Here is a 25,357-nt window from a genome sequence, read left to right on the forward strand (position 1 = left end):
ATGCCCTAGGTTTATCTTCTTATACTTATTCTTTTAATTTCTCTACAATGGGAATTCATTAAGAATACATTCCATGTAAACAAGAAAACACTATTTTAAAATAATATCCATGCAATATGCCTGCCTAGTAGTTCACGGTTGCCCAAGTCTTCAAGCAGGCTGGAATGGCTTATAAAATGGGACACACTCCTCAGGCCTCCAGAATACATTTCCACCTCCCTATGTTAGGCGCCGCTCCCTGCAGCACGCAGCACAATCATCTGAGCACGCTGTTTGCAGGTGGCGCAGCAGGAAACAGGAAGGAACCCAGGACGCAAGTCAAATCCTACTTCTGCTAATAAGTTGTGTGATGTGAGAAAGTTGCTTCGTCTCTGAGCCTCTGTTTCCTCACCAGGGCCGTGGGGATAATATCCCCTATGTCCCAAGCTGGTGACAAAGCAGCAAGCTATCTTATGTGACAAGGTTCTAGCATGGCTCTTTCAAAGAGTAAGCACTGCGCTGTGGACCATGTCAGAGGGTCCCAGTTCACAGCTATCACTTCCTTCACCACCTAACTCCAAAAATATTGCTTTCCTTCTGCCCTGATAGATCTTTCCTTAAATTATGTCTAAGCTTTTGTAGACTCATCTTGTCTCCTGGATTGTGAGTGATCTTAAGGCATGGGGTCCACTCTCCTCCTTCCTTGGTGTTTCTCTTCACCCAGTACTGGCTGGTCTCTGCCCAGAGACTGCCTACAAAATGCGCAGAGTTACTAATGTGAGCTTAACAAAGGCTTGTACTCAGTTCTTGGCCAAATCTGGTATTCACTTTCTAGGCTATGGGAACAGACAAGGTGTTTTACAAAGCAGGGATTGGGGGCAGGTAGCGGGGAAGGGGATGTACGGGTGGCTGAGGGAAGGGCAGGGAGCAACTTACCTTTACACTGCAAACCCTGCCGCAAGAGGCCCCAGAGCAGGGAGCCACAGTGATCGCAGAAGGTGGGGACCTTGTAGTTGTGGATGCCGAACTTGTGGGGCATGTTGACGCTAAACCGCTGGGAGCCCACCTGCAGAGACGGCAAGACACAGGGTCACCACTGAGTGCCTCTGGGCCCCAGATTGTCATTGGAGCTCTCACAGAACTTCTTTCTGAGCGAGCACGTGTGATTGTAGGTGGCAGGCCCTAGCCTGGCTTTGAAAGCTGCCCTGAGGTGAAAGAGCCTCCATCCTGCCCCAGCCTTGGCTCCTGACACTCTTAACTCAGTGATGGCTGCTCTATTTGACTGTGCAAGGCAGGGCCTGCTCCCCAACGCAGTCCCCTCCAGGACTTCAGGACTTTAAGCAATCACAGTACACTGTCCTCAGTTTGTACCTCAGACTGGGTGCAGTGGCTCATACCTGTAATCCCAGCACTTTGGGAGGCTCAGGTGGGCTGACCACCTGAGGTCAGGAGTTTGAGACCAGCCTGGCCAACAGGGTGAAATCCCATCTCTACTAAAAATAGAAAAATTACCCAGGAGTGGTGGTGGGCACCAGTAATCCCAGCTACTTGGGAGACTGAGGCAGGAGAATCACTTGAACCCGGAGGGTGGAAATGCAGCCAGCTGAGATTGTACTATGGCACTCCAGCCTGGGTGACAGAGCAAGGCTCTTTGTCAACAACAACAAAACAATTTGCACCTTCAATGCTGCTGTGTGCCTGGAAGCCCCACTTAGGCAAAAAGTCTCCAGGCAGCTCAATGGTAGTCATGGGATTCTGTGCAGCAGCGTGTAAACCGCGCACAATGTGGAAACCGGATCTGTTAGGATGGACAACAATTAGGAGGAAGATGGCCAGGACAGAGGGATGAGTGCTAGGAATGCTAAGGTCTCAGCGCTGACCACATGCCAGGCACCATGATCTCAGTTAAACCTCCCCACCACCCTACAGGGCAGGCCCATTGTTAACCCAACTTCACAGCAAAATCAAGAAACATGTGGGTAAACTGACAAGAGACAAATGCAGGCTTCCATCCCCATGAATCTGCATTCAGAGCCCAGGCTTTTTTTTTTTTTTGAGATGGAGTTTCGCTCTTGTTACCCAGGCTGGAGTGCAATGGCGGGATCTTGGCTCACCGCAACCTCCGCCTCCTGGGTTCAGGCAATTCTCCTGCCTCAGCCTCCTGAGTAGCTGGGATTACAGGCACGCGCCACCATGCCCAACTAATTTTTTGTATTTTTAGTAGAGACGGGGTTTCACCTTGTTGACCAGGATGGTCTCGATCTCTTGACCTCGTGATCCACCTGCCTCCGCCTCCCAAAGTGCTGGGATTACAGGTGTGAGCCACCATGCCCGGCCAAGTCCAGGATTTTTAACCACTATGCTGCCTCTCATGGAGTATTTAAAAGGGTTAAAGAGATGGTGTCAAGACAGAAGGGGAAGGAAGGGAGAACAGAAGTCCAGGTGTGCTCCTGGGGGCCTGGGTCTGCCACTACCCACCCATGAGGTCTCAGGCAGGTTTCCTGACTTCTCGGAGACTGGGATTTCTCATGTGACAAATAAGGATGGCTGCTCACTCCCATTCCACCCAGCGTCACAGGACGGCAGGTCAATGAGACCACAGGGATGGAAGAAGCTAGAAGCATAACACATTCCATGAAGCAAGAGTCTGCTGGCTGCCTTTCTGGGTCATCTCTGCCCTCCACAGTGCTATCCTCCATCTATCTTTAGTGGAGCAGCTGCACCCCTCAGCCCCTCTCAAAATCAGCAGGAGACCATCACCGGAGACATCCATAGGCTGGGGAGAAGATCACTCTTGCTATCCCAGGGATTAGGAAGTGGCTGGCATGCAGCAAAGAAGCTGGGCCTTGGCTCCTTGGCTGACTGGTGAGTGACAGGCCCCCGTGGGGGACTAATGAGTAGTGAAATGCGAGCTGGCAAGGGAGCATAAAGGCGAGCATGGAGACATGGCTGCGTGTCTTCATGACATTTCCCTATCACCCAGTCCCACGGAATGGCTGATCCCTCCAGTGGACAAAGATTTTACTGATCCCTACTACTGAAGTGGATGGTCTGCCACTTCGGGTCTTGCCTGGCAACATGGATGTCAGCTCTGTTGAAAACAACTGTACTCACCCATCCTTAGATGCGCAGCTTAGGCATGCCTGTTTGTGGATGTAGACATGCTGACTCTGCCACGGTCTGCCTCACTGCTAAGGACGTATGAGATCACTGTGCTCACTCTATTCCTATATAAACCCTGAAGGCGTGGTGGACCCCTACTGAGAACAGAGTCTTGGTCTCCCAGGAATCGCCTCATAGGGGTATGAATGACAGACTAAGGTGAAAAATGGGGAACTTGTCCCAGATGACCAAGAAATCAGTGTGCGGGTAGATAGAGCTCAGTTGGGAAAGAGCTCAGGACCCTCAGTTGGGATGACTAAAAACTGTAAGGTATCACAGAACAGAGGGAGGAGGATGAAGGAGGCTATACGAGAGCATGCCACAGCATCAGATGGACCAAGAGGCCAACACGGAGATGGCATGCATGCAGGGGACACGCCAAACATGTGCTAGCTGAGGAGGACACAGATACAGTTGGGTGAGCGAGATTCACAAAGAGAACACGGAGAGGAAGAGAAGGGCACAAGGAATTGTGAGATTAAAGAAAAAAAAAGGTGACACCAGAGGAGACAGAGCATTCTTTGGTGACCACACCAGGAAGTGCAGGCAGGGTGGGAGTCTGCCGTGTGCTACGGCACCACGGCCATGAGACAGGGGGGACCGGTCGAGTATTCGTGGTGCAGAACACTCAGGAAGCCCATCATCAGATCACCTTTTGATAGGAGGGAGGGCATTAAGAGCATGGTGTTTAGGACTACACATGTCTGTGTTGTGTATGATGTGTATATGCACAGGCATCACACTAAAGGTGGTTACACAAAAGAACGAACTCAAAGTTTGGTCCCCAGCAGCTTAGTAACCCAGCAGAGGGCACACCCATGACCGTGAGGGGCCAGATATGCTGACATTACAGGAAGCTGGCCTCGGAAAGCACAAGATGGTGGTGGGGAGAGCCAGGACTGGCAGTCAAGTCCACCAAGCTCAGAAGCCCAGAGCCTTCCTCTCTCAGTCCCTGGCAACTTGTCCCCTGGTGATACATGCCAAGTTTGGAAACAGACTTCGTTGGAGACTTCTTCCCACTGCTCAATACACCAGGAAAGATGGTCGGAAGAACTGGGTCGCAGATTAAGCTGGGTTCTAAACATCTCAAATCTCAACCCTTTAACCTGCATGGCCTGGCTTCTTATGGGACCTTTCCCTCCAAAAAAATTCAGAAGAGCTTTAGAGTCCCACAGAGTCAGAGACCTGCAGGTGATGAGACTGTGAGATCCTTGAGGGACTAGTGTACCCTTCTTGTCTCCATGGGACACAGCCTAGCGCCTGTTGTACAGAACATACCCAATAAACATTCAATGGAATGTCCATAGGAAGGAAATAAGGCAGACAGCATGCAAGCCATTTCTCTTTCATTTCCTTGTGAAAGCAGCAATGATGTACTGGTGTCATGATCTTAGGCCCAGAGTCAGGAGGCACAGGCGCGGGCTTGCAATTTTAACCTCAAGAGAGCCCCTGCAAGCAATGTTGGTGTCCTGGGATTCAGACTACCCTTCATGGAAGGCTCAGTCTAAGCCTTGTCCTTTGCTGTTTTCCAGAGACAGTGTGAAAGCAGAAGGAGATAGAAGATGGGAAATGCTTTAGATGCCAGGATGCTAATTATTAAGAAGCAGGTAGGTCTCTGTAAGTCAGTCCTGTTGGAAGTCAGACTGTAGACCAACTGATTATAAACCTACCCAGGGCCTTTCTCTCCAACCCCCAATTCTAATAGCCTATGACTACACAGAATTTATTTCCCCTAGAATTAACAGCACGCCTTTGAAATCGGTGTTCTGATAATACCTACATCCACATTCATACCTTGTCATCTTACTTGAAAAGGTTTTTTAATCTATCAGTGGGACTGTCATTCTCCTAATTGCTCAATTAGGAGAACCTAGCTTCACTGTGGCATTTTCCTGCTTCCTTACCCCTACCGAACTAGGCAATCTGATGCTAGTTTCTAAGATTAAGAAATGACATAGTGCAATGGTCAAGGGCTCAGGCTTTCAAACAAACTGCCTGGGTTTCAATGTGACTCTTCACTGTATGACTTGGGGCAGGTTAATTTCACTCTCTGTGCTTCTATTCTGTTGTAAAAAAAAAAAATGAAGATAATAACATCTACCTCATCCAGGTTATTATGTGATTAAATAATATATGTTAAAGTGCTTCAATCAGGGCATGGTAAGTGCCCAGCGAACGTTGACTGCTATTATTACTGTGGTTATTTCCGCCTTCTAAGTATTCCTTGGGCTTGTTCATTCCCCTATCAGCTCATTAAAGCTAAGGTTCCTGCTTGTGTTTCTATTACTGTTTATTACCTGTGAGGAGCTAGTGACACATCGGTTAGCCACGTTAGTTCTGATGAGATAATGAGATAAAAGAATTCATGTTTTTCTTGTGGACTTGAGTGCTGGGATCACACTGCACTTGGCATAACATCCGAGGGGACAGAACCGACCTGGAGCTGTGCTCAGCCTGCGGACGGTGTCTCATGCCAGAAGACCGTGGGCAGCTCCCTTCGTTTTTAATCAACACAATGAAATGACAGGGTCTCAGGGAGAAAAGATTTTCCTTGGGAACCACAGAAGAGGCAGTGAAAGGGAGGGGTGGTGCAGAAGCCCAGAATCTCCGTGTCACAAACACTTACCTGGTCGGGGGTCTCCTGCTTCTTTAACCCAGCGCACTTGGTAATTATGAGCTCATGGCACCGCTTGTGGACCACGCAGGTGCAGACTGCAAACAGCAAAGACAGGAAGGCTGAGCAACACTCAGGGAAGGGAGTGTCCCTTCCAGGATCTATTCAGGGCTTGGTGGAGGGACAAGGTGGAGGGCTTGGTGGAGGGACAAGGCCCCTCTGCCACTGAGCCTTAATTGAATACCCTCCCTAAAGTCTTTTATGAAGCTGTTTTAAACCCTGTGCTATCAGAGCTATCAGAGTTTCCTCAATGCTCCAGAGAGCAAGGTAACATTTATATTCAAAGGACATTAGCAGTTTACTCCGGTTCAGGGAGTACTGATCAATTTTCTCACTTCTGTACACCAAGGTCAGGGAAGAACTTCCTTCCAGCCTCTCCCCTGGAGCACTGCCTATTAAAGGTGTTGTAGTGGCCTTGTGCCCTACTCAGGACCATGCAGGGTGGCTGATGCGATGGGGGAACTGTGGCGGGGGGCGGGGGGAAGAAGCTCTGAGGCTTTTCTTAGCTGGTTGAGTCCTGACATATCAAACTTTAAATTCCCATTGACTTTAAGATGTCCACAAGTAATGGCCTATATCTGTTTTTAGTGTCACGGGGCAATGTGGGCAATAGGTGGCTAAAGATGTAAGTCACTGTGTGCATGTTACCCCAAAGAACAGCAATTTCTACCAGACACTACCCCAAGGGTGAGCCCCAACAGTGCTGGGTGAGGAGATGGAAAAACCTCCCTGCTGTAACCTCAGAGAAACCACCACATGACCACACCACATTTCCACCCTCCAATTTTGTACAACTTAACCTTGCATTTGTAGTCAATTAACTGAAAAGAAATAATCTTCAATACCTCCAAGTGAGCTTTAAATATTTAAGAGCTAATGATCACATAGCCCAGACCAAAAAGAAAAGATTTAACAAGGACCTTTCAGTGATAGCGAGTACAAGGAGCAGGTGAGGAAGCTTCTTCCGGGAGGGAGGAAGGGAGCTGGCAGAACATACAGACCCAGCTCAGGACAAAGCGGGACTTTCAAAGAGTCTCCAACTGAAGCAGTATGTCTCATTCAGAAAGATGAAAGTGCCACCTGCTCCAGCTGGGACACAAAGGCTGGGTGGATCGGGGACCTGCTGAGACCACAAGGGCACCTGGAGATAGGTGGCACCTGCAAGATACCTCCCATATATATTCCCATATATGCAGAAGTAATGGCCAAGTGGGAGCAAAGAGAGCTGGTCCTGCCCTTGGAGAGGAAGTATAAGCATGCTGGCTGCGGACAGCCTCCAAATGTCATCAGACCCAGCACCTGCTCCTGTGGGTATCAGTGATCTGGATCTAATCATGGGCCTCTGAAGATTCGGTCCACAAATGCCTCTTACCTTGACACTGGTATCCCTGCTTTCCTATGACACCCCTGAAAACAAGAATACAATTTTTTTTAAGCATGAAATGTTACCAGGTCAAAAAAAACAAACAGAAAAACCACCCAATTCTGGCCACCACCCACATTGTACCAAGTACATGGAGTCCACAGCATATTGTCATTTCTCTCCCACTTGCAAGGTGCCTTAAATGTCGCCTTCCAGAAGGCCACAGAGGGCAGTCCCAGTGCTTGGAAAGGGTGCAAGGTTTGGTCAGTGTCAGAGCTTGATTTCCTATAAACAGCCAGAGAGCCATTCCTGTGTGGTCAGCAATGTTCTGGAAAGCCACAAATGACCCTGCTTGCTCTTGGTAGGCACTGATCAGCCAAGCATACCTTTCCTTGTGGATAGAATGGACATTCCTCTTCTCCCATTCCCAGGATGCTCTGTTGGCTCTCTAACTGTGGAGGAGGGCTGCAGCTGGCAGGTATATTTCCCTGGGCAGTCCAAAGACCACCCATGGTTCTAAGCCAGTCTGTAGCCGGAACTGGGGGTTCAAGACACTGTCTAGGTGAACGCCAATATTAGAGGTTCCTTCCATGGCCAGGGTGGTGTTCCCAGGGCAAGACAGAAAGTCAGCATGGATACAGAACAATCACACAAACCCAGCCTTACCCCTGTCCTCAGTATATGAACTACAGCTGGTCAGGGAGCGCCTCGCAGTTCCCAGCCCAGTGGGAGCCAGAAGTTATTCGGGCTCCACCCCAGGGAACCTATAGGTCAGTGGCATTCACCCATGGGCTCAGAGGAGACCTGGATCTGTAAGGCCAACTACTCAGTTCATGACCAAATATAGCAAATTCAGACAACTGGGTCTGCCCTGGTAACTGGAAGTATCTGTGGCTAGAATAAGGCATTGTTTCTTCCTCAGTTGGGCTGGGCTTGCTCTGAGCTGTATCATCTCAGATGTCTATGCCAACCTGCATGACTGGCTTTGTGACACCACGAGAATAAGACAAGTGACTCCTGGACACCTCAGGAATCCAAGGGGTCCTCAGAACCCAGGTCAGATGTCCCTGGCTGGCTTCATACTGCAACCTGGCCTCGCTCGGTGAAGGCAACCTCTACATCAGCTTCCAAGAGCTCAGACAGATTGCCAGAAACGCTGGTGGGATGTCAAGAAAAGTATAAGCATTAAAAGTCAGACTACTAGGGAAAGAATCATACTTTTGATACTTCCTAGCTAGGGGACATCGGGTCAGTCTCATTTTCATTTCTGAGCCTTGGTACTGTCAATAAAATGGGGCTGGTCTTGGATCAACTTTATCCCAGCCCCTCCCCTCCTTCCAGATGTTTTTTAAGACAGTCTCACTCTGTCACCCAGGCTAAAGCGTAGTGGCGCGATCTTGGCTCACTGCAGCCTCCACCTCCCGGGTTAAAGCGATCCTCAGGCTTCAGCCTGCCAAGTAGCTGGGAATAAAGGCACATGCCACCAGGTCCAGCTAATTTTTGTATTTTTAGTAGATATAGGGTTTCGCCATGTTGGCCAGGCTGGTCTCACACTCCTGACCTCAAGCAATCTGCCTGCCTTGGCCTCCCAAAGTGCTGGGATTATAGACATGAGCCACCAAGCTTACGTCCAGCCTCCTTCCAGATTTCCTAACAAATCCCAGACATCAGATCATTTCACTTGTAAATAATACAGATTGTGTCTCTAAAAGATAAGGATTCATTTTTTTAAAAAAACATGCTATCATCTGGGTGCAGTGGCTCACATGTATAATCCCAGCACTTTAGAAGGCAGAGGTAGGTGGATCACTTGAGGCCAGGAGTTCTATATGAGCTTGGCCAACTTGGCAAAACCCCATCTCTACTAAAAATACAAAAATTAGCCAGGCATAGTGGGTGCTCCTGTAATCCCAGCTATTTGGGAGGCCAAGGCATGAGAATCATTTGAACCTAGGAGGCAGAGGTTGCAGTGAGTGGAGATCATGCCACTGCACTCCAGCCTGGGACACAGAGCAAGACTCTATCTCAGAAAAAGACACACACACACACACACACACACACACGCACGCGCACGCACGCACACACACACGTGCGCGCACACACACACACACGCAGAATCACAATATCCTTGTTGGTTATAAAATCTTAACTCCTTTGATAAGCTATAATTCTAGGAATAAAGTCACCAGAAACCATCACTTCTTTCCATGTATTTCCCCCCATGTACCAAACACACATGTAGGCTTCCACAATAGTCCCCTGTACTCAGATAAGGAAGAAACAGGGCACGCCAGCATTCTTTAAATGAAGTCCATAGTCTCCCCGACCCCATCCCCAACTTCTTGCCACAGACATGTTGTAACTAGAGGTTCCCCACAGATGGGCTTACCAGATGAAGTCTCTGCAGTGGGAGCAGTAGGTGGGTTGCCGAAGATAGGTGGCCATGAACTTGTGGCCATTGACCTGATGGACCCTGCGCCTGACGGCCCCCTGCCGCTTCCTCGGCCGCATGCGTTCCCTGAACACGCGCTCTTCATTGTCTTTAGGGGCTGGGGAAGGACAAGAGCAGGGAAGAAAACAGAGTCTAGGTTAGTGCACCTTCAAAATGAGCTCCCGCTGGAGAGCTACTCCATCCCTGGGGTGGGTGGGAGGTAGCCTTCGCGTGTGGAGGGACGCAGGGGTCTGAGGAGTCTTACCGAGCAGCTGGAGTGAGCTAGCACACATGGGGTGGGAAGGCCCCGAGTTCTCCTGTCCCTGCTGCATGCTTAGATTCTATCCAATCCAGATTCTGCTCCAGGGGTGGCTGCCCCATTCCCCCAACCAACACAAACACAGGCTACAGCTGTTGTCAAGGGTTTGGGGGTCAAAAGGCTCAAGGTTCACATCTTAGTGTAACTCCTCAGCAGTGTGACCTTGGATAGGTGATGTTTCCTCCCTCTGAGCATCTGAGGGTATCTCCCTTTGTAAATGGCGACGGCAGTGCCAGCCACATGGAGTGGCTGAGAGGACCCCATGAGATGAATCTCCACACTCCGAGCTGCCTGGCTCAAGAAGTAGCTGCCTAATAAATCTGACTTCCTTCTTCCTCTTACCTAGACCATTTCCCAGAGGTCAAAAGGAGGCAGAAAAGTCAACCAAGACCATTTCCCAGAGATCAAAAGGAGGCAGAAAAACAACACAGTGAAAGCGGTGTCCTGAAGGCTCAAGACCACCACCCTGGGCTGTGAGATCCCACTGGGGTGAAAAAGATCTTCCCTATACCTTCCTTCCCTCCACTGTTGAGACTGCCCCGCCAACTGAGGATGCCTTGCAAGGGGGACTCAGAGATAGTCACTAAAATAATAAACATAATTGTGATGGGCTATATATTTTTGCTTCCTTAAAATTAATATACCAAAGTCTTAACCCCCAAGGTAGTGATATCTAAAGACGGGACCTTTGGGAGGTGACTGGGTGTAGATGAGGTCGTGAGGGTGGAGCCTCCACGATGGGCTTAGTGACCTTAGAAGTGGAGGAAGAGACCTGCGTAAGTGAGCTCTCTGCCATGCGAGCAAGGAAGAGAGCCCTCATCAGCACCCACCCACACTGGCTCCCTGATCTTGGACATCCAGCCTCCAAAACTGTGAAAAGGCTGTGTCTGTTGGTTAAGTCACCCAGTCTGTGGTGTTTTGTTATTGCGGCCTGAGCTGACTAAGACAACGATGACCATGATAACTGTTTACCGTGGGCTTACGCTGTGGCAAGTACTATGCTAAGTGTGTTACATGCTTAGTGCAACTCACCGAACCCTCAAAACAAGCCTACTTGAAGGGTGCTGCTATTAGCCCCATTTTACAGGTATGCAAAGTGAGAAACCTACTCCTGTAACACAGCTACTCAATGGGGAAAACCCAGAGTCTAACCCACAGGGTGAGAGAGAGGCCAGTGTTCCTCCACCCACACACTGCTCTGAAGGACAGCCTGCACTCCTTACAGCAAGTCCCCAAGCTCTCATCTGAGTGGCTCTCACCACTAAAGAGTGCCTGTGACTTCCCCAAGGGCACAGTGGGCAGGCTTGAGTTTCTTCCTAGGTTGCTGACACCTTCTAGAAAGTCTCCTAGAAGGTTCCCTGCACAGCTCTGCTTAAAATGCACTGGAAGGCTGGCTCTGTGCCCCCAAATATCTCTAGGATCAGCGAGTGCCTGACATCTCACCACAACAGGGCCAGTCTTCAGGGGAAGAAGCACTGCTCCCTCCTGGCCCTCTCTGAATATAAGCCTCCCTGAAGTGGAGGTCATATGTGTGACCCAAACAATGGATTAATCCAAGGGCATCTTGTTATTGGAGGGTAGGGTACAGGGAAGGTGAAATTGAAGGAGGTAAAAAGTGAGAATGGGACCAAATGTGCAGCGTGTGCTTTCAAGGAAGCAGCAACCTCTGAGCAAACAGGCAACTGTTTATTGGAAATCTGCCCTTGGTGTTCCCAGATGGCATCTTCAACACAGGCTCAGATGACCCAGGTGGAGGTCTGCTTGTGGGACCCCTGCTTCCTGACCCCTAGCCCACCTGGTTTTCAATTGGTGCTTATTGTTTCAAAAAGTCTCTGACACCGCCGACCTTCTGGGTACAGAAAGGTCACCACCTCCTACCCTGCTCCAACCCAGGGGTCTTGACCAGCTCACCAAATCCTCACAGGAGGACCCAGTTCTGTTCTACTATACAGACAGCAACACACACACACCTGCAGAAGTAGGGCAATTGCCATGTGGGGCTGCAATCACAGGCAAGTTTTTGTTTTGCTTCATATTTTCACAATGTTTAGAATGTTCTACTATTTTTATAAGCAAGAACAAAATGTGATAACCAGAAATCAAATCTCTTCAGTAGCCCTTACTTGCTACAAACTTATCTACAGAAATCCAATCCAGAAACATCATCCCTGGGCATCGTAGGCTGGAGGATGCAGGATCTTTCTGGAAAAAAAGCAGCCTTAACTCCTTTCACAGGATTCACCATGGAATACATTTGAACAGTAGGCCAGTCCCCTAATGCATTTAAGATACAATTTGATTTACAAATCTCTCAAATTTACTAGTTGTTTTCATCCTGGGAAACTATTTTCAGTTAAAATGGTGATGGGTCCAATCTAATTTTCTCAAAGGAACACTGTTGTAATGGTGGTTACAGTCCTTCCTAACAGGCTTATTTCTCAACATTTTACAGAAATGACTAGCAATGAAACCAAATGTTCTAATCTGTGTTTACATCAATTCAATAGGGTGATATGGCAACCAATTAATTTGACTCCATTCATTTTAAAGCTCTCTCAGTGGGGTGCACCGATACCTGGAGGGAAGCTGTTTAAAGTTGGGGGGCGTAGACGGGGGCGGGTGGGGGCGGTGCATGGAAGGGGGAGCCTCAGGCACAGGCTAGGCAGACAGCCAAGGATAACTCCTGTAAGTCAGGGTTCTAAGTTCAACTTCCTCCAAGGTTTCTATTACTCTTGCCTCAAAGGAGCATTTGTGCTGCTTTTTAAGTCACATTTAATATCAGAAATGGAAAAACAGAAGGTCACAGGAGAGAAAAAACATGGGTAAACTTCATCCTTCAAGTGAGGCTCATGTGCAAAGCTACAAAGCAGGCGACAGGAGAAAGGGGTGCCTGTGGCTGGTGAAAACACCCAATTCCACAGTTCTCTGGGCAGGAAAGCCACTGGTCAGGCCAGAGTATCCTCAGCTCCGTCACCCACAGGTGGAGAAGGAAGTGGCCTATACAATGTAAAGAGGGGAGCCACTAGGTCTCTCAGTCCCCAACGACTCCTACTGGGGCCTGGAGTCCATCACCAGCAACGGATCCCTTCAGCATTTCCCTCCACTATGAAAGGTCTCTTCCAAAATGTAGCTCCCCATATATGTATGGACTTAATTCTTGGATCTCTATTTTGTTTTACTGGTCTATATGTCTGTTTTTAATGCCAGTACCACACTGTTTTAATTGCTGAAGTTTTGTGCTATGTTTTGAAATCAGGAAATGTGATGGCTCCATCTTTGATATTTTCACTCAAATTCCTTTTGTCTTTCATGGTTTCGTATGACTTTTATAATTTTTTTGTATGTTTTGATTGAAAAACGCCTTTGAGAATTTGATAGGAACCATATTAAATTTGCAGGTCACTTTGGGAAGTATGGACATTTTAACAGACATCAATTCTTCTAGGCCAAAAAGAGTCAACTGATCTTCAATGAGAGTGCCAAGAATACACAATGGAAAAAGGATATTCTCTTTAATAAATGACATTGGTAAACCTGGACATCCACATGTGAAATAATGAAACTGGATCCTTACTTTAATACCATACACAAATATCAACTAAACCTGGATTGAAGACTTAAATGTAAGTGCTGAAACCACAAAGCTCCTAGAAGAAAACATAGGGAAAAACCTTCTTGACATTGATGTTGGCAATGATTTTTTTTCTTTTCTTTTCTTTTTTTTTAAAGACAGGGTTTCACCGTGTTGGTCAGGCTGGTCTTGAACTCCCGACCTCAGGTGATCTGCCTGCCTTAGCCTTCAAAGTGCTTGGATTACAGGCATGAGCCACCATGCCCGGCCCTTTTTTTAAAAATTTCTTAGATATGATACCAAAAATGCAACATAAACAAAAATAAACAAGTTGGACTATATCAAACTAAAAAGCTTCTGCACAGCAAAGGAAACAATCAAGAGAATACAAAGGCAACCTGCAGAATGGGAAAAATCTCTGCAAACTATACATTTGAGAAAGGTGAAAATCCCAAATACATAAGAAACTCCCACAACTCAATGGCAAAAACAAATAAGCCAATTTAAAAATGGGCAAAAGAGCTGAGTAGACTTTTCTGTAAAGAAGACATACAAATGGCCAACAGGTATACAGGTATTTAAAAAGATGTTTTAAATCACTCATCAGGGAAATGCAAGCTGAAGCTACAATGATATATCACTTCACACCTGGTAAGAAGGCCATTATACAAAAAAAAAAAAAGGTAAGCATTAGCAAGGATGTGGGAAAAGCGAACCCTTGTTCACTGTTGGTGGGAATGTAAAATTGTACAGCTACTACAGGAAACAGTACAGAGGTTCCTTAAGGAACAAAATATAGAACTACCATTTGATTCAGCAATTTCACTTCTATCCATCCAAAAAAAAAAATGAAAATAAGGACTTTGAAGAGTCCTCATGCATCTGCACCCCATTTCTCACTCTAGCATTATTCACAATAGCCAAGACATGAAGCAACCTAAATGTCCATCTATGCATGAATCGTAAAGAAAACATGCTGTATTCATGCAGTTGAATGTTAGTAAGCCACAGAAAACAAAACTCCTGCCATTTGGGGTAACACGCATGAATCTGGAGGATATTCTGCTAAGTGAAATAAGCCAATGACAGGACAAACACTACATGATACCACTTTTCTGAGGACTCGAAAGTGGTTGAAATCATAGAAGCAGAGAGCAGAATGGCGGTTGCCAGGGGTTGGGCGAAAGGGGGAATCAGGGAGCTGTTACTAAAAGGGTACTAAGTTCCAGTTATGCAAGATGAATATCCTGGAGACCTACTGTGCAGCTTTGTGTCTACAGTTAACATACTGTACTGTATACTTAATTTGCTAAAAGTGTAGGTCTTCTGTTAAGTGTTACCACCAAAATAAAAAACAAAATAAAATGCAACTCTCATAGTAGAGGCAATATGTGTGTGTCTGACGTATAAACTATACAAATGTGTACATATGTGTATGTATAGAATATGTATAATTTATATATTATATATTGACCCATAATATAGTATTATACATAGAATACGTATGATATATACACATATCGTTTTGCTGAACCAAAGTTATAGATGGAGTGACACTTCACTCGTAAATACTTCAGCCTCGATCTCCTAACAACAAAGACATTCAGCTATATAATCACAATAACAGAGTCAAGAAATGTAACATTGATATGACATTGTCTAATATATAGTTTTATTTGAATTTTCCCAGTTGTTCCCCAAGTGTCCTTCGTAGCTTCTAATTTTCATCCAGGAACTACCCAGAGCTCATGCCTTGCATTTGGCTGCCATATTTTCTTAGTCTCAGTCTAGAACAGTTTCCTCTACTGTTCTAGATACATAAATGTATCCTTTTGTGATACATTTATGTAGAATCCAGGATGCTGTCTTATTGAATGTTTCACAATCTGAATTTCTCTGGTTGTTTCCTCCCAATTAATTTCTGATTAAATGGCAAAACCACCACAAAGGTCTATGTATCAACAAACTGAAATATATACATCAAGATCTCTATAGATAATGTCTTAAATGACACAAACATAACATTTTCATAATATATGGACTCTTATTAGGAATTTTAAGATGCAAAGCATAACCATTTTGGCATACCACTGACATACAATTTAATACCTAAAAAGTAACTAATTTGTTTTAAAATTGTTATCCATTATTGCAAGTCTACTATGAAACTGACTTATTCATTCACTGCTAGAGGCCATGCCAGTTGACATGTTTTCATAAAGCAGTGTCACAAGACACAGAGACCACATGGGAAACACCACAAAGAGAGTCACACCCTTTGATATGTCAACTCCTTAGGAATTAAGTCAATAGTTAGACAAACTAAAAGCTCTATCCTTATAGATGTTTCCCTTTGCATATCTATATTAGCCAACAAACAGACACGACTTGACTGCCTCCTCTTCGGAGAATGGTCTAATGAATTACATTACATTGACAGCAACTTTAAAAGGGTGAGGAAAGACCACAGAAACTTGGAGAAGGTGATGTAATACTGTGAAATAAGAATGAATAATACAGCCGTGCATCAAGCAAATTTGCAGGCTGAAGGTAACATAAGAACTGCACTGCATTAGGATGGATGATGGGATTATACAGGTTGACATTTGAAAAAGTGTTCTCTAATGCGCTTTAATGACTTTTTAAAGCTTTCACTTGCCTAAAAAGCGTTAGGTAATGAGTGGTTCCCTCACACTGCAGGAGTAGGGGGCTGCTTGGCACAAACAGGAAGACAGGGAACTGCAGCTTGCAGCAGAGAAGGGGAGAGAAGAGGGAAACCACCAGCTTCCCAGCCGCCCTTGCTTCTGAACTGAGTACATACACACTGGGCCTGCTGCACACCAGAGTTACCAGACCCATCCCCTTTTGCCTCTGAACCACTCTGAAGGGGGCTCGCTGCTGGCACTGGACGCACTCAGCCATGCTCAGCCAGTGTGACAGTTCATTTGCCATGACCTCTGAGGCAACACCATGGTTGGCTGACCTCCCAGAGGACCCATTTGGCTCTTTGGAAGTCCCTTGTTTTACACCTGCATCTGCCTCACTGCAGAAGGGGTGAACTTGAGTCAAAAAAGGCCAAGACAAAGCTGGATAGCTTTTGGGAAGCTTTCTGGAAATGGAGAACTTGGCTGTGCAGATGTAACAAGAATTCACAAAGGCATAAGGTGAAGCAGAGATGTCCTCTGAAGCAGCTTCAAGATCCCCAGTGACCCCAACCTGCAACAACATTCCAGGCATGGTTTCTCCTTGATTCAATTAGGCTATGAACTTCAAACTCCAGAAGCTTTTATATCAATGAATATTTTACAGCCTCAGTGCACCAAAGAATCTCTCACAGGCTGTAGGCAGGTGGCAGGAACAGCTAAAATGGGTCTGTACTGTGCAGTTATTCTTCTGTTTATCTAACTTCACCTGATCCCTTTTCCTTGGGGGTGAGACTTCTCAGTCTGCACCAGAGGAACACTCAGGGACTCAGGGAGCAACAGCCCCTGGCACCAAACCCTAGACCACATTTTCTGGCCAGTCTGGTCATTGATGCTTTCACTGCTCCACTGTCCTTTCCCTTACCTGCCACATCTCCTCCCACACAAAAAGCAAGCTGAAGAAACTGAACACCCTCATGTGGGGCCATGGGCACCCACAGCCTCAGTGTTCATAAGATGCCTTTCAGTTTAGGAATATTTCGCAGGAAATTTCTTTAAAAAAAAAAAAACTTTAAAAAATTTCAAAACAAACAAACAAACAAAAAATTTCAACAGCTTTGGCATGCAAGTGGTTTCTGGTAACACAGATTAATGATATCACGGCAAAGTCTAAAATTTTAGTGCACCTGTCACCTGAGTAGTGTATACTGTACCCAATAAGTAGTTTTCTATCATCACCTCCCTCCCACTCTTCCCCTTCTGAGTCTCCAATGTCCATGATTCCATTCCGTATGTCTTTGCATACCCATAGTTTAGCTCTCACTTTTAGGAGAGAACATGCAGTTTTGGTTTTCAATTCCTGAGTTACTTCACTTAGAATGATGGCCTCCAGCTCCATCCAAGTTGCAGCATCAGACATTATTTCATTCTTTTTTTTATGGTTGAGTAGTATTCCATGGTGTGTGTGTATGTGTGAGTGTGTATGTGTGTGTGTGTGTGTGTAATTTACTTCATCCACTCATGGGCTAATAAGCACTCAGATTGATACTATATCTGTGCTATATCACTGACTAGCAGTGAATTTCTAACATACACAGACCTATGCCTGGATGCCGGCAATGCCTTCTAGGGTGCAGGTAGCCAGGACTGCTCAGCATAGGGTCAACCTTGCCTGGAGCAGACTTGCCGACATGCATGATATGTTGGGGCACCCCTGTCATTCCTCACTGCAGGACAGTCACCTGCCCTTTGTGTTCAGGGCACACAGGGACCTTTCCCAGGCAGGTGTGCTGCGGGACCTTCTTCCTTTTCTCTGAGCTCTTTCTTTTGATCCCTTTCTGCCAGTATGGTTGAGTGAGGTGTTAGCAGACTGGACAAATTTTGTCTTTTCCCAAAACTTGCCTAATATCCTTGAACAAGTCATTTAACCTCTTTGAGTCACTATTTTCCTATGTTACCTATCAGGAGAGGGGCAATACCCTGGCTCAACCCAAACCCCAAGTTGAGAGGAACAGCACAGACCCATATTGGAGCATGAGGCAAAAGGAAAGAAAAAAGGGAGTCATCCTTTATCTTTACTTAAAATGTTGTTATTCCTTCATTAATCTGATTTACTAAACGACTACATTATTATTAATCTTGATTCCTGAGCCTTGGGGCAGCCCTAAATTCTGCTTGCACCATAGTCCTGACCTTGACTATAATGACTGACAAAGGCCCACATGAAGTTCTCCTTCTTGAACACACCAGGCTTCGCAAGGGTGGTGGGAGGGCAGCTACTGTTTACCCTTCTCTCTCTCCGCTAGTCTACTGTGGGGTGGTGGGTAGGCTTCCAGGACCTCCTTCACCCCAGGGCACACTCCAGGATGGCCCCCAAAATCAACAGTGTAAGAACCACAAGTGGCCGAGAAAAAATACTGCCAAAAAAGTGAGGGTTCAGATGGTGACGGTTGAATTTTGCCTGGCATCTAGCACACGCTGAAGGGAGGGTTTTCTCCTCCATGGGGTGTGTGTGTGTAGGGCTCCCACGACCACGGGAGGGCTGGGGTGTGGAGCTGGCTCTGGATCCTGTAGTGCACACCCTTCCTCATCTGGAGACTACACGTAGCAGCCTGAAATGACCACCATGGGGGTATTTACAGAAAAATCAACAAATGCTACAAATCAGGACTTTCTCAGGAGGTTGTTGTTAAACATTTATCAGGACACCCCTGGCCCTGAGGAGATCAGACGTATACAGCCACGGTTCAGGTTCTCTCTCTTTTATCTTTCCAGAAACAGGTTACATCCACCAAAGCTATGGCTTTAGTCATCCGATAACGACTCCCAGAAACCCTGCATCTCTATCTCTCTGGAGCCAGCAATTACTGAGGAAGAGCCTCATTCCTGACCCTGCAGAACCTGCTTCGATGCTCCCTTGTGGCCCCCACCCTGCTGGGGTTCAGCTGCTCCCAGATGTTATATACCTTCCACTGTAAGAGAGAGTGTCTGCCTTATCTCCCCCACACCCCATCCCATCAGGCTTTAGGACAGCTCACTCCATCTCCAGACTGGGAAAACTCAGGAAGATTGGGCTGGGCAAGGAACACTGACTTAGCTCTAGAACAAAAGCAGAAATGGGACTAGTTTGAGGAAAAGCCTGGGGTTGGGGTGAGGGGCAGCTCATCAGAGGCTTTTATTGGAACCCAGGTAAAGAGTAATTCTAGTCTTCAAGGTAATTTTACAACACAAAGAAAACAATTCAACTATCCTGGTCTAAATAACTATCCTAGTCTAAATTTTGGTCTAAATAACTGTCAAACCTTGGATATTTGAAAGCTGAAAGACAATAGCTAGCATTTATGGGGCCCATTCCACATGCTGAGCATGACTCCAAGCACCTTATGTACTACTATCCAACACACACGAGGCAGTGGCCCGCACGCAGGCAAGGCAGTAGCTCACACACGTGACAGAGCATCACACACATGTGCGAGGTAGCTTCTCATGCACACGTGCATAGGAGCATCACAGGCACCTGTGTCATGTTATACATCTATGAAGTATCAATATTACATACTCAGGCAATATGTAAGCATCTTATATACTTTCTCTAATATCACAAGGCATGACTTTTTGCTCCAAGAGGTTAAATGACTGTCTTGTGAAAGGCCATGCAGCCAACAGTAAATGTCAGTTTGAGTTCCAGCATGGCCCAGCCATCCACACCTCCCAAGGATGGTGAAATAGCCTAGTCCCACTTGCACCCAATTGCATGTGTAGAAGGCTCCTGCCAGCTGCTGATCACCCACCTCCCCGCAATCTGCCCTTGCTCTCACCTAGACACTTAGAAAAGAAAGCTGAGGGGAACTGATTAAGTCACGGCACACCCACATAATGGAATTTAATGCAGCAGGTTAACACAGCAGCTCTGCTAAGTCCACCAAGAAACTAAGCAGAAAAAGAAAACTAGGAAACATGTTGACAGTGTGCATTTATTTGTATAAAATGAGGGAAAAAAAGAATATGCTCAAACATGTATAAGCAAGACTACACATGGAAAATTTCCGAAAGCGTATATAAGAAGCTTTTCATCCTACCAATGTTTGTCATATAGACCCTGGATTCCAGGCAATGTTCTGGGCCCAAAAGGATAACCCGTGGCTACTCCCACAATTCTTATTCTCAGAAATTCTGGATTTGGTTCTTAATAGGCAGGTCTCTGCTAACAAAGCATGGAAGTGCCATGATAGCCCAGATTGCAGTGGTTTTGATTCGGAGGTGCTCCTGACAGAGCTAGAATGCGACCTTCCCCTCTCAATCTCTGGGAGTTTCCTTAATTTTCCCTTTCAATAATGCTCTGTTTTGACCTTATAAATGTATTGGTAAATATGCAAGGTCAACGGAAAGAAAACAAATCAAACAAAACCAGGTACTAAAAATCAAAGCAGCCGTGCCTTTTATTTGGGAATTTTCCATAGAAAAATAGATGATAATGTTTGCAAGTGAAATAAATACTTTATGACAGTGAGTTTTAAATATTGTGTAAATATTTATGTGATGCCAAAGAATATGTTCTACATGTGTACTTACACAATGCATTGAAGAAAATTTGTTCAAAACAGGAAAGAGGAAACAGCAACTAATTCCCTCAGAGATTATTCGATGCTATCTGTGTCTTCCCAGAGAGGCACACAATGAGAATCAGACACGTCTGAGAGGAGAGCTTTGGGATTGCCTGCATGTTTTATTCTGCATGGAATCGAATCAGAAGAGAACTGGTGGTGTTTCAAGACTGGCGTCTCAGCTTTGACATGAACCATTGTTTCTTCTTCCTCTTCACTTTCTGAATGATCTGTGCTCTGTTCATGGCAGAACTTATGCTCTGTCCAGGCATGAGAATCAAACTGTGCGCTGTGTCAGAAAAAAAGAAGTGAAAACCTCAGACTTTGATATGGGATGCACAGCAGCACCAGAGTAAACTGAGGTAAAACATGGTGATTGACAGATAATGGGAGAAAAGAAGATGCCAACCCCCAACCTGACTACCCCATGGTCTCTGATGCCGAGCACACTGTGTTGAATGTGAAGAAGCACTGAGGAACAGTGATTTCACTTAAGCAGGAGGCCCGCTAGCCTCTAGTCTTTATTCATTCATTTGCCTATTCATTCCTTCCCTCTGCCATCCATTCGAAGTTACATATTAGAGTCACAGTGGAACTTTACTGTATGCCTCTGGTACCCAGGAAAAATTACTACTTCCAGGAGGAAACCACAGAGCAAAAACCCTCCAGCAAAAACCTGCTGAAAGCTCAAAGAGTGCTTCCAGCCTGGGAAATCTGCCAAGTGGGGCACCAGCCAAGGGTGGGGCCAGAATCCCTGTTGGTGCCAGTGATGATCTGAGATGAATCACAGGAAACTGAGCAATTGCTGCATTCTTGGGTACCTGAGCACAATGGAGCCCACGTTCCACGAGGCCAGGTTCTGGCCATTGTTCACGCTTCTAAAATGCTGTATTAAAACGGGTCTGTGAACAGCAGAACTAAAAGTCTTAGTAGGGAATCTGCCTGTCCTCAGGTGCTAGTTGGTAAACATGGAAAGGGTGTGAATGTGCCAAGTGAAGTGGGACATTCCCCTCCTCGAACAAATAACAAGCCTTTTAATGCCACAGACACTGTAGCGCAAAAGGCTATATGGGGTCATTTATGGAAAACCCATACCCTTCCACTGCTGTCTATAGCAGCCACTCCATGGCACCTACTCAGTGGCAGTCCACGTTCGATGAGAGTAAAGCAAAGTGAACTCAAGATCACACCCTTCGACGTCATGAGGCTCCCAGCCACCCTGCCTTGGGCTCCACAGAGCTTCCCAAAGGTATACTGCACAGTTTCCCAGACTACCACAATGAGCCAACTTTTTAGTTCTTCAAACTCCTTCTTTGCAAAGGCAGTTTTGAGCACTTGCTAACTGTAAAGTCAAAATTAAAAAGAAAAGTAATAATCTTTCCCAAGAGATCTGGAGCCCCAGCCAGGGCTCTCAGAATGCTGACCGGGTGGGTATTCTGATTAGACGACCTGGGAAGGAAGAAAAATTTCAGGGAGTGTGAAGATAAAATGGAGATAAAATGAAAGAATGGTAAGACAAAGGAAATGGAGAAAGACAGAGGATAAAAAAGAAGTAAAGATGGCCGGGCATGGTGGCTCATGCCTATAATCCCAGCACTTTGGGAGGCCGAGGTAGGCAGATCACCTGAGTTCAGGAGATCTAGACCAGCCTGGCCAACATGGCAAAACCCCATCTCTACTAAAAATACAAAAATTAGCTGGGCATGGTGGTGCACACCTGTAATCCCAGCTACTCAGGAGGCTGAAGCAGGAGAATTGCTTGAACCCAGGAGGTGGACATTGCAGTGAGCTGAGGTCACGCCACCACACTCCAGCCTGGGCAACAGACCAAGACTTGGTCTCAAAAAAAATTTAAAAAGGAAGTAAAGATAATTATTATGCCACCCAGTCTGGGCTAGTAACTGCCTAAATGAACCCCACATCTTCCCAGAAAGCAGAGGGAGCACTTATTTAACATAACACAATCTAGTCTCCCTGGTTTTTTGGGTCCTACTGATCAGGAAACAAGCTTGCCTTCCTTCCACCTTCCCTTCTATCGACCCAAGCCCATCTAGTCCCCACGGCAGGGCACTGGGGAGACAGACCTCCCTTAGGAAGCTTCATACAGGTGAGTAAGCCCCAAGTCCTTCCACAGAAACAGCTATAATGGCCACAGCTCTTGTGGAACTTATATCTTTTCCTTTGGCTTCAAAAACCTACTTCAATTAAACTTTTTCTTACCAGTTTTTATGTTACACTGAGACTGCACATGAAAGAGGCATGAGAAGGTCAAAAGCAATAATGCTTTTCATAACTGAAAGCATCCCAGAATCTAACTCATGCTCCTTCAGGGCTCATGAGCTCTGACATGCACATGCACCCAGTGTCTCTCCCCGACACCCCCACTGCTGGCACTTTCCATAGCTAGGGGACATCACAGTCTAGGAAATTCTCCAGATTCCCAGTTATTTGGACCTTAAGGCTTGGCAACCTCTCTCTCCCCTGAGCTGCCCCTCTATATGAGAATGTTGGGAAAAGAATAGTCACCATATGAGGAAAAATGTCTATTTCTAATAGCTCTGCAACCAACAGAAATTCAGCTCAATGTTGAGCTGCATATCTATAAACTTCCATTTGGAGAAAATGAAAACTGCCAACAGGGAAACAAAAAAGGAGGGGGGTGGTGGTGGGCGTTTTCAGTTTAATGAACCTAAGAAAAAATTCTCAGGCCTCAAATGCTTAAGGGAGACCCATTTAGCTCAGTTCTTGGTGCTAATGAGGTAAAAGTAGAGATCAAATTCCTCAAACGAGTGAGTTGTCTTTGTCCAGAAGGTAAATATTACTGGCCACAAGCCCTGTTTTAAATCACAGCCAGACTTCGTATCGGTATACATACATTCTTTAGGGCCCTGGGGGGGAAGTAAGAATGGTTCTGCACTACCCAGCTTCTTTCCTAAAATTCCGCTTCCATCTACCTTGCTGACCTCAGGGAGGCCCAAGAGTTGTGTCTTTACTTAAAGGAAGTGTCTCTTTCCTAACTCAAAAATCTAAGCCCTGCATACGGTACAGTCACCCACCTGCCTTTTCAGTAGGTTTTGGGTTAAGCAGTGTTTGGGAATAAGCAGTGTTTGAGCAAAGTTTAGACTGGGGTTGAGGTCTACCACATAGTCTTAAGAATCTGGCCGGGCACAGTGGCTCATACCTGTAATGCTAGCACTTTGGGAGGCCAAGTTAGGTGGATCACCTGAGGTCAGGAGTTTGAGACCAGCCTGACCAACATGGTGAAACCTCATCTCTACTAAAAATACAAAAAATTAGGTGGGCATGGTGGCAGGTACCTGTAATTCCAGCTACTTGGGAGGCTGAGGCAGGAAAATCACTTGAACCCAGGAGGTGGAGGTTGCAATGAGCTGAGATCACGCCACTGCACTCCAGCCTGGGCAACAAGAGCAAAACTCCATCTCAAAAAAAAAAAAAAAAAAAAAAAAAAAAAAAAAAAAACCCTGGCAATGGAGTAGCATTGCCCTGGCCAAGGTAGGTTGCTATACCTCTGAAATGCTAGCAAGCCTGGCTCCCCAGCTAAAGCTGCTCCTGAACTCAAAGTCTAAAAGGGGTATCTGCCTGTCCTCAGGTACGAGGTGATGAACATGGAAAGCGTGTGAATGTGCCAAGTGAAATTGGGCATTTCCCCCTCAAACAAATAACAAGCCTTTTAATACCATAGGCACTGCAGCCCTAAAGGCTATGGGGTTACAGAACCAACTCACAGAAACTGAATGAGAAAATAAATCTTGATTACCGTCTTAAGCTGCTAAATTTGGGATAACTTGTTATATAGCAGTAAATACTTAATTCAAGAGTTAATAGGCAAACCAGCAGGAGAAAGTCAGGGTAAAGATTAGAAGGAAAGATGTTTTTAACTGACACTTGTTCATTTGCTCAACCAGCATCTGCTGGATGTCTTGTAGGTTTCGTGACTACTGTACTTTGTGTTACACACTCCTGCCTATGGAGAGAGGCAGAAGAAAAAGCAATGCTATGATAGGTCAGCTTATATTAGAATCACTATCACATGGAAACCAGGCCTGTGTAAAAGCCAGTCAGGCTGACCTGAGAGCTGGAAACTCAGAGACACTGACCAAGTCCTGGTATCCTAAAAGATAAAGTGAACCCTCTTGCTTCCCACCCCTCTGTCTTCACTTTACTCCTTAGCATGAGGCTTTCAACCCTGTTGAAAGAGAAAGCCTCTGGGAGGGTCATTATAAGTTCAACAGAGATTAATTTCAGATCCTTTTTGGAGAGGTGGTACTGGGCAGATAGGAAAACTGTGGGGCAGAAAGGGTTGTAGGAACTGCAAGGAGAGCGAGGCAGGAGGTAAATTTGGGGAATTTTGCAAAGGCCGATGGGTGCTTGGCATCTCTAAAGCAAAAGATAAAATCCATTACAAATGGAATGTTAGAAGTATTAGGCACCATTTGCAGCAGGTGACCCCAGTCACCAGGGGACCACAGTACTGGTCTGTGGCCTGTTAGGAACCCGGCTTCACAGCAGGAGGCGAGTGGTGGGTGAGTGAGCATTGCTACCTGAGCTCTGCCTCCTGTCCGACCAGCAGCCGCATTAGATTCACATAGGA

General features: G+C 46.1%; 1 protein-coding gene across 5 annotated transcripts in view; it reads right to left on the minus strand.

Moving 5' to 3' along the window:
• Positions 1 to 25,357, minus strand: part of PRKCE (protein kinase C epsilon) — a 543,399-nt gene that overhangs the window by 204,119 nt on the left and 313,923 nt on the right. For all 5 annotated transcript variants that reach the window (XM_035272648.3, XM_078349415.1, XM_035272650.3 and 2 more), the window contains 4 exons: positions 9,568 to 9,727; positions 7,188 to 7,222; positions 5,768 to 5,853; positions 916 to 1,045 (listed from right to left, as the gene is read on the minus strand). In XM_035272648.3, the coding sequence (XP_035128539.1) occupies positions 916 to 1,045; positions 5,768 to 5,853; positions 7,188 to 7,222; positions 9,568 to 9,727 (411 nt within the window). The remainder of the gene's footprint in view (positions 1 to 915; positions 1,046 to 5,767; positions 5,854 to 7,187; positions 7,223 to 9,567; positions 9,728 to 25,357) is intronic.

This window comes from Callithrix jacchus, chromosome 14 (genome assembly GCF_049354715.1).
Source record: "Callithrix jacchus isolate 240 chromosome 14, calJac240_pri, whole genome shotgun sequence".
NCBI lineage: Eukaryota > Metazoa > Chordata > Mammalia > Primates > Cebidae > Callithrix > Callithrix jacchus.